This window comes from Camelina sativa, chromosome 4, assembly GCF_000633955.1.
Source record: "Camelina sativa cultivar DH55 chromosome 4, Cs, whole genome shotgun sequence".
NCBI lineage: Eukaryota > Viridiplantae > Streptophyta > Magnoliopsida > Brassicales > Brassicaceae > Camelina > Camelina sativa.
In genome coordinates, this window is record NC_025688.1 from 17,081,474 (window position 1) to 17,092,042 (window position 10,569).

The following is a 10,569-nucleotide window of genomic DNA, read 5'->3' on the forward strand; positions in this document are numbered from 1 at the left end:
TTTTTTCTTTTCTTCTTTCGGCTACTTTATCGTATAGTTTATACTTTTTCCCTATCTGCTTAAATTTATTTCTGTTGTAAGATTTCTATGATTCTTCTGTAGCCTACACATTATAGAGTCTTCAACCGTCGCTTGCTATTAACGCATGATTATTGGTATATGTCAGCTTTCACTATACATAGTTATATACTTATATGAATTTGATTATATATGGTATATGCATCGACCATTAGTTTCAGAAGAAAAAAAAATATTTAAAAGGTAACATCCCAATTGTGTTTCGGAAAATACATAGTCTTAAATGGTTGGAACTCGATCTACGGTATAAAAATAAACAAGTTGGAAAGAAGGGAGATTGTCTAGCAAATGGAACGGAACAAAGTCGTGAGCCTTACCGATCGAATATTTTAGTCTCTTGGTATGGGATATATGTCTCTACTCCTAATACACAACTTGCCTTGTTCTATTAAATAAGATATATATATATCTAATAAAATAACACTGTACATAGGATGTCAAATAACATACTTAATAAGCAATGGAAGTCTATAGTAGATAACTAGAAAAGTAGTGGAATATGTTATATAATGTTTGTTATCAATGATTTTGGACAACAGAATTGTACACTATCATGCAGTAACTAACACGTTTACTTTTTATATGATTATAATACATAATGAAAAGTATAAATTAAGTTTTGATATAGTAGACTTCCCATATTAGCTTAAAACATTATATTGATTGGAGTACAAACATATAATTCTCTTATACTGCCACAGGATCCTAAGTAGGTCTCCTTTTTTGTTTGGTTAGATTATAAAAGGATTCGCTGACAAAAAAAATAAAATAAGATTATAAAGAGATTCAACTACAACATTGCGTTTAGCCTATAAAGAGAAATTATTTGAAACTTTTTTGATATGTTGATAAGTAAAAAAGCACCCGTTAGTTCTGAAGAAACGGAAACCCAAATTCCCATACGACTTGATCGTTTATTCCCATACAAATTCCCATATAGATATAACTATATAAGTAACTAGAAAGTAGCACACGCGATGCATAATTTATGTACGTATTATTAACTTGAAATTAAAAAATGAAGTTTATATTCAATTATATATGAAATTTACAGGTGTAATTGTTAATATATGTCTTGAAAAATAATATTCATAATACTACGGTTCAACTACAATATATAATATATATATGTTATATATTGTTTCGTAGAAGGGTCATGAAAAAAGGAAAGTTAAAGTACATATTACTAAATATTTTTGATTACAATATATTATTGAAATTATTTAAACAGTATGTTACTATAGTAATAAGACCATTACTTATAGCAAAGTCAACTATATATGATATTTTTGTTAAATAGTTAAGATAAATTATTTTTTTTTTTTTGGAAAAGAAAAAACTGATAAGTAGTTTAGAAAACAAAATAAGATCTTACTTAATTATTTTGATAGATAATTTTATGTTGTCCTATATATTAATTTTATTGTCATCATCTAAAAGTAATAGTTAACAAAAAAAATATTTTTATATATGATAAGTCAATTTTAAAATAATTTATTAAAACGATATCACAAAACAAATATCTTATAATATAAGTTTAACCAGTTTTATAAAAAATCATTGAAAAGGAAACTGTGTGAAATTTAATATATTTTTTTATTTTCTATATATTGTCTCCATTTGTAATAATTTTAATATAAATAGTATAATTAACAATAAATTAATTTTTGAAATTATTATTTTCTGTTATATCATAGGGTGATAAAGCAATTATGTTATGATACCATTATGTTTTTTTTAGTGCATATGTTTTAAAGACAATCAAACTGTAACTTATAAATTACTATTAAATACAAATTTGAGTTGTGTCTTAATACAATATACATGATTATTGAATATAATGTGAGTTTTTATATATTAGAAAATCTTTTATATTTTTAAATTAGTCTATCATAAATTAATTTGGTTTTAGTTTTTACTTTGAAATGTATGAAACCATTTTATAGTAATAGGACAATTAGTTACAACAAAGTTAATTAAATTTTGTTTGTTCGTTAAATAATTAAGATAAATTAATTTATTTATAATTTAGTTTTTTTTGGGAAAAAAAACTGATAAGTATTCTAAGAAAAAAATGTGTGACCTTACTTTGATAGATAAATTATGTTGTCTTATATATTAATTTTATTTTCATATATTAAAGTAATAGTTAACAACAAATAATTTTATAATATGACAAGTCAATTTTAAAATAATTTATTGATACGATATCACAAAAAAATATCTTATACTCTAAGTTAAGTCTAAATAATTTTTTATAAAATTCATGAAAATAAAAGTGTGTTTAATTTAATATAAATATGTTTTTCTTCTATAAATTGTCTCTATTTCTAATTATTTTAAAATAAATAGTATAATTAACAATAAATTAATTTTGAAACTATTATTTTCTGTTATTTCATGGGGGAGATAAAACAATTCTGTTATGATACCCTTTTTGTTTAGTACATATGTTTTAAAGACAGTCAAACTGTAACTTATAGAATACCATTAAATACAAATTTGAGTTGTGTCTTTAATACATTATATATGATTATTGAATATAATGTGATATATGTATATATATATATTAGAAAATTTTCTATATTTTCAAATTAATCTATCATAAATTAATTTGGTTTCAGTTTTTACTTTAAAAATATGAAATCATTTTCTATTCTTATTTGGTTTTAATTTGTTTCTATTTTTTAGTTGGGTTGATCAGTATTTTTTTTTTAAGTTTTATAGTGTATGATTTCGTTATGAAATATATTAGATGCTAAAACTAAAAAATGAAAGGAATATATTTTTTGTAACAATGTTGAAAAAAATTTAAGAAAAACAAACTATACAACAATTATCTTTTTTTTTAACAAACTATACACCACATAAGATACAAATAAGATAAAATCAAATAAAAAAATAGAATGTTAAATTTAAAATTAACCAGAATGACATGTGTCACAAAAATAGAGTGCTAAATGTCACACTCTTACACAAAGTTAGAAAAAACGTTATGTTATTGTATAAGATTCAACTTGACGTCCTAATAAGTGGAATCGTTTTCCTCAAAGCTAATAAATGGGGTCCCTATCCTCTAAAGATAAGCATAATTCAAGATTTTCGAATATTCCTTGGAATACGGATTGTAGTAAACTTCTAACCTTTAAACGTCGTTATGTAAACCTAGCTAAAACACTGCACGCATCATGGTATCCCAAAATTAAACAAAGACTAATTCAGACCTTATGCTGATTTTTTTTTTGGTAGGCCGTAGGAGACAAACGTCCCCTACTATTTATCAAAGCATAAAAAAAAAGAAATTACAACCGAACATTAAGAGGGAACGCAGTTCCATTACCATCCTCTAACATAACTGTCATTATAACATCCGGGCAGACATTCAACTAATTCAAACCTTATGCTGATTGAACAACAGTCAATTTCAGCGGATGGATCAAATATGGTATGGATTTTAATTAGAAACACTGCATGTATCCACTTCATTGACCGAGCTGATAAACTCAGAATTAGGTCGTCTTATTAAACCAAACCCAAAATGGGCGGCCGAAACCAAGTGCATGAACATCAATTTAAACATGTTTTTTTTTCTATTGTTGAAGTTGCAGTCAAAGGCTATTCTAAAAGTTAAAACATATGTTTTGTTTCTTTGGAAGTTCATAAAGGAAAGCCATCGGTAAACTATTCACGATAAGAAGATTTTTTCATGCATAAATAAATTTGGCTAGGCCAGTTCCTAAAATTATCAATGAAACGAATATCTAAAATCAAAAACTGTATGGGTTTGGACTTTCGAACAAAGTTTTCATCTCGTAATGGGCTTTAATATAATTAAGAGATGTAGTTATACACCTAGAAATGGACATACTTATAGCTTTGAAGAAATTGTTGGTGTAGTAAGTAAGATCTTTCTCTGTGTTGACATGGAATTTTATTAACTGATAATGCACCATATGATTGGTAGTACATCTTCTGCTTCTAGAACAAAGTCACTTGGTCAATAATGTTGCTGTCTTTCTTCGACCAAAACATGTATGATATTGGACTAACTTTTGTATCGGTGTCGATTACATCAAAATAATATCTCATTTATGGCATGGTATACATGACCTATGGTTGTAGTGGTCATGGGCTCAAACTTCTTATCTTTGTGAAATGGGTATCTATTTGGGCTTAGGTACCTTGTGAATTGTGTGACACGAACAACATGCATACAACTCTTTCTTGTCTAAAAACCTTGGTTTGTGATAAAATAAAAACAAAATTGTACAAGGATGTCAGCTTGGGTTTCACCATCTTTTGTAATGAATGTAGGTGATTCAAGTTCCAAGAAACTAATAAGTAAGAAAATTTTAAAAATCATTTCGGGATTAAATTGTTTAATGTACACTTATTCAAAAGATAAAAAGTTATTTATACAGCATAATATTATTACAATTACAATAACAGTATGTATTGCTCAATCGGAGTATTGTATTATACAATATGCCTTTCTACGTTAATTTGCAAAATAAAAAAGTTGATCAAGCGAAGAAGATCGAATTAGTTAAAATATAATTTTACATATATACATTATGTTACATATCCATTTTTGTCATAATTTTCAATATTTTGAGTTCATTAGTATTCAAATCACTATATATATATATATGGTAATTTGTTTCCTATAGCTATATTTGTTCAGAAAATGATTGTTTAATAAGAGAATTAGAATTTCAGAATTTGTAATTCCAAATTTAAATTTATTACATAAAATATATTGCAGACTCTTGCAAGTTAAAAAGTATCTGATAGATTTTTTTTTCTTATAAGAAATGTAAAAATTTCTTTATGCAAAAATGTTCGTCTTATAATCTATATCCCCCAAAACTTTGTAATCTAGAAAGTTGGCTCAACACACATGTGCATCAAGATAGTATTACAACAAGTACGAAATGACATAAATTACACACTTTGACACTTGTTACATTAGAAACAAGACAGAAACATGTCGGATTGATCAGTGACAACAGTGGATTAATTCACTTGGTGATAATTAAATATTACTAGTACTCTGTAACACTTTAGTCTAATTTACAACCCAAGACTGACTTTTAATTAAACCATCCCAAAACTAAAACATCATCGAAAGCCGGAAAGATTGAAAAGGATAGTTTCATAATATTTAATTCAACTCCTCCTAAAATATTGATTCGCTTCATATTAATAAATATGAAATATATTTTAAAATCATCATCATCATCATCTAAGAATCTGTGCATTTCCAAGCATCTGGTGATGATCAGACCGCATAGTCCCACACCCTTTTCCTCCATATCCTCCACCAACAGTACCCGCCAGTGCTCCTCCGGCCACCGCCGTCATTCCTCCCCCGTTAACCACCGCATGTTCCTCCAGCGATTGCACCTGCTTCTTAAGAAACTTAACGTAATGGATAGCCTCGTCGAGCATCGACGCCGTATCCATCTTGGTGCCACCGGGGACAAGCCGTTGAAGAATCCGAATGCGCTCACTTATCCTCTCCCTTCGATGTCTAGCCGCCACGCTCTGTGGATCCTTAGAGATCCTCACGTTCTTTCTCTTCGGTGGCTTCACGGACTCCGGATCAATATGTATAGGCTGCATCACGGCTATTCGAAAGATCATCTCTCTCATTGCCGCCATGTTGGCGTTGTCGCTGCATCCTCCTCTTTTCTCCGGGAGAGATGATGACATGGACGGGGCATACCGGAAATTTAAACCGGGTTGGTGGTGATGAGAGATGGTTGGGTCAAGTGGGAGATGAGTATGGGTGGGGTTGAAGAAGAACGGGTGGGTGTTGGATTCGGAGAGCATCATAACGTTATGGGAATTAGGGTTAGGGTTTGAGTTAGAGAAGTGTTCAGGAAGCTTCTCCATCTGCTGCATCATCATGTTCATTAGAATGTCGGAGTTATCCATCTTATTTGATTTTTTTGGGGGGGAATTTATAGAGTGTCTTTTTCTTTGAGAGATATGGAGAAGCTGGTGAGATAAGGTATGGAGGAAGAAGAAGATTGACTGACAAAGCTTGAAAATTTAGGTTTTTGTGTGTGTCTGATACACAGAAGAGATGGTGATGAAAGAGAGAGGAAGAGAGTTATGTGCGAAATGTAAACTGGTTACTACCAATCAGAGATTCAGCAATATAACAGGAACTAGAAGTGATGGATTTATATAGCACTTTGTGGCCCATTCTTAATTCTTTAACTTATTACACACACACATATATATATATATATATAATATTTAACAATTAGGATTCTTTTCCTTCTTCTATTTTTCACACTCCTAAACTTTTTTACACACACATATGTATGTAACATGTGTACGTATGTATGTAATAATGTATCCTAGCTAGGTGTTGAAACTTATTTGAATACGATGTTGAAATTTTTTTCCTTGCTTTGACATGTATGTTACAACCTTCCATGCAACATTTATTTTTCTTTTTCCCATATGGCATTTTATGTTTGATTCTAGATGAATTAAAATGTAGTTAAGGAGAAATTAAAAAAATTAAATTTATTTACCTCAACATTTCAATGCTAGTTTTGCATAAAGTTCAGCTGGTGTTACATCCACAACTCGCAAAAATCACTGATTAATCAGTTGGTGACTTGGTGTTATGTTGTAGTCATTTAGCTGATCAATGAAAAATTCGTTTCACTTTATAAGAGTCATCTTGACTGTCGAATTATGAAGATATTATCCTTTGTTTGAATCGACCGTCCACGTGTCACAAATCGGTGGAATATTGGACCCACGAGTTGTGAACCAAGGCGCTTCTGGACAAATCAAAGGTGCATGAACCGCTCTCACCACTATCGAGTGAGGGCCTCACTGTGAGGCAGCAACCATGAACTTTCCTATTTCTACCATTTTACTTCGTTCCTTTTTTTTTTTTTTAATCTAAGTAACATAATTTTATTTCTTTATCTGCTCGAATGCTAGATATTGAAAATAAGAATAACTTTGAATTATAATGGGAAAGAGAGTAGTCGTGTATTATTTTTATATTTCCCTTTTCTTCTATCAATATTTTATACTATTAGTTTCTTTATAATTGTTAATTACCCCCACATTCACATGAAATATGTCAGAATCCAGGGAACCCATCTGCTTCGCCGGGATCTGTTCAGGCGACGGCGAAATATATTTAACAAAATATTACCTTGGATTCAAGGTTTTCTTATTTAATCTTTTAATATGGATCCAATATTTTATGCATGATAATATTTTATAAGATGCATAATACATTGTCTAGTTAGTAACTAAGATCGATGTCACGAGTTATTACTTCTTCGAATATAATTGAAGAAAACGTGAATATAAGGTTAAATGTTGATTGTTTTATATTAAATATGATAATAGTGTATTCAAACTACAAGCCATCATGTTAAAATCCGATCAAATTTTCAGTATATAGTTTACAACTTTACTACATTGGCATTTTTACAGTGTATACACACACGTAATTAGTCGTTCATATTTTGTGGAAGAAGATTGTCTATAATGGACTAAATATATAAATCGAATCTCACTTGGCGTCGAGCGTTAGCATATGGGCACGCTTATCAAAGCCGATCGGAAAGGACTTATTGCGATCTTCATTAAATTATGTTTTCCTTTATTTTTATTTTGTTTTGTTTCAAGAGCTTTACGTCAATATATAGAGTACTTGTGTGTGTGTGTGTGTGTGTTTTTTGGTATCAAGGTGAAGTAAAGTACTTGTGTGTTGACAAACAAAGAACACCAAAAAAAAAATTAGTAGCATTAGTTAACAAGGAAGCACTGCGACAAGCAAAATTAATAAATGACCCTTTCCTTAAAAAGGCATAAGTCCAAAAGACACCAAAAACCACACAATCTTCAATCAAGATTAATGCTTGGCTTCATTTGTGCAAAATCATTGGTTTTTTCTTTTCACCCATGAGAAAAAAAAATACTAACTTCTTTTGACGTCACATTTAATACACATCAAAACGATTGTTAATTAAATCTACATATGCTAATTTCTTCTTCTTCCCTAGAATTAGACAAAAATGGACAGACACAGTTAGTTGCTTTGGACTTGGTTTTACCCTCTTATGTTGACACTGAAACATGTAAGAAAACCCAACGGAACGATGACGTTTCGCTGCACTCACTTTTTCAATCAAGAAAGCAGTTTTTGATTAGATGCTATTTTCCCTTTTTCACCTTTTTCGTTTTTACTTCAACAAAGTCGCTGTAAGAATTAAACACTCCTCTCCTTTCCAACGAATCTAAATTTCTTAACCAAGATTCGAAGTCTTGTTCGTACTTCTTTTTTTTTTCTCTGTCAATCGAGGACTTTCTTTTCGATAATTTATTGCTACTATTATTGAACCTGTTTTTATCAAAAGTGCCCATGTCATTCATTACGTTATGGATAGCTAAATACCGTTAAATTTGTCATCAGACCGAAACATATTAATTAGCTTTGATTGTTTACTGCAATCTAGCTACGATGCAACTCTTTAATAACTACACGATTTTTTTTCTTTAATCTGATTTATGTGATCTGTTTTTATCTGGTTTAATCTCATCATCTCACCAAATAAAGAAATGCAACGATCCTATCTGACTTGATTTTTTTACTTTAAAAAAAAATATATATGAAACCCCTAAAACTAATTATAAAATAGATGAAATCTATAGTTTAGTACTATTAGTCATTAACGACTGGCTCTTTTTTAGTCAGATGTATTTATTAAAAAAAAAATTGTCGTCGTATTATTTGGTTGTTTGGTGAGGATGGGCACTGTATTAAAATAACAAACACTGGGATATTGGAAGCAAATAGCATACAATTTTCAAAGGAATCATACTATTTTAATACTACAAAATTTAGGGTAGGTTGCCTCCCAAGGCAAGGTAGTGATACAGCTGTGTTCATGTCCCAAGCATCATCTATGCTCTTTGCTCCATATTAACACCACTATCCCAAATGATTAATCAAGATTTCCGACAAAATTAAAAAATACTTCGTAATTAAAATATTCGTAGTTGAAAAATGAAACTAATAGTGCTGAGAAAAATTTATCGCACTAAGGTCACAACTCACAACATTACCACTGATAGTTCTGATTTTTCTGATCATTAATATATCATTTTTAACTCGACAATTACAATATCTTTAATATTAGGTTTTATAGATAACTCCCTTATGATATCTTATAATTTTCTTGAACAAGTAGTGCTCTGTATTCCTCTGACACATTTTTATCTTTTTCTTTTGTTTTTAGTTATTATATTGTTCATATATGAAAATAAGATAAATATGAATTCATTTACTTTCTTCAATGCTCTTTTTTCTCAATTATGTTTATGTCTCTCCAATCTCTCTTTTTATTCGGATAAATTCTCATGTTCTCTGTGACAGGATAAAGTTCATGCACCCCTCTTTAATTATTGCTATTATTGTATAGTATATTTATATTACACTATTTCTGGTGGATTTTAAGAAATGGCATTTTATTCAAGTTTTTAGACAAACTTCTGAAACAATACTCACCGGCTTTATCAATAGATTCATTGATTCAATACAGAAGAGGATACATATTACTTAAATCAATCCACTCAAAGTGTAAAATCAAAAACCAAAATAAACAATTAATGAAAGAAAGAATATATAATATGCATGGAGAGAGGCATACAAAGGTCAAAAGTGACTAAAACCCTAGGATGTAAGAGCCTCAATCGGGAGAAACAAATTATAACCAATTTAACGTATATATGGAAGAATTAAAGACAATCAAAATATGGGTGATATGATAATATTTGTTTATAAAAAAGAAACAAAAGAAAATGCCAAATAAGGAAATATTATGGGATGAAGATTGAAGAAGAGTAGATCACACATATCCCTATTATTGGTTCTTCTCTCTTTTATTTGTTTGCGTTTTAGTAGATTTTTGGTATTTGGTACATTCTTTGACTCTTGTTTTCTAATACCCATCCATGTCCCTTGTGCTATATTAAATGTACTCGACTTATTTATTTTCCGGTGCACCTTACAAGACATATGTAAAATGTATCCTCTAAGATAATAAATTTGTTTTCTTTCTCTATTATATTGAATATGTTTTGGACGAATTGAAAGGATCATGCGAAGTGAAAGGATCATGCGATGGTAAAAAATGTGGATTGAACAGAAAACAATCAACTCATCGATCTTCTCAGTGTTGTTAATTGTTAACGATCCATAACATAAGTCGATATCTAAATCTGTTATCACAAATTTGTATAATATTAGGATTTATCCCGTGGTACACAACAGGTATATTCGTTATCATAAATCATTTAAATAGATTAGTATACTAATATAATCAGGTTTTTTTAGTTAGTTAATATAAATATTAGAATATTATATATAATATGTTGTATTTGCAAAATTTACCCCATAGTAAATTTCTTTGTTTTGTAATATCAATGCACTTATATATATAT

General features: G+C 29.5%; 1 protein-coding gene across 1 annotated transcript; it reads right to left on the reverse strand.

Annotated features, from left to right (window-relative positions):
• LOC104780863 (transcription factor HEC2) lies at nucleotides 4,917-6,278 on the reverse strand. Its single transcript, XM_010505401.2, has one exon. The coding sequence runs from the start codon at nucleotides 6,016-6,018 to the stop codon at nucleotides 5,320-5,322; it is 699 nt and encodes a 232-aa protein (XP_010503703.1). The 5' UTR covers nucleotides 6,019-6,278; the 3' UTR covers nucleotides 4,917-5,319.

Coding starts and splice junctions, on each gene's coding strand:
- LOC104780863 (XM_010505401.2), bottom strand. CDS start 6,018: ATGGATAACTCCGACATTCTAATGAACATGATGATGCAGCAGATGGAG.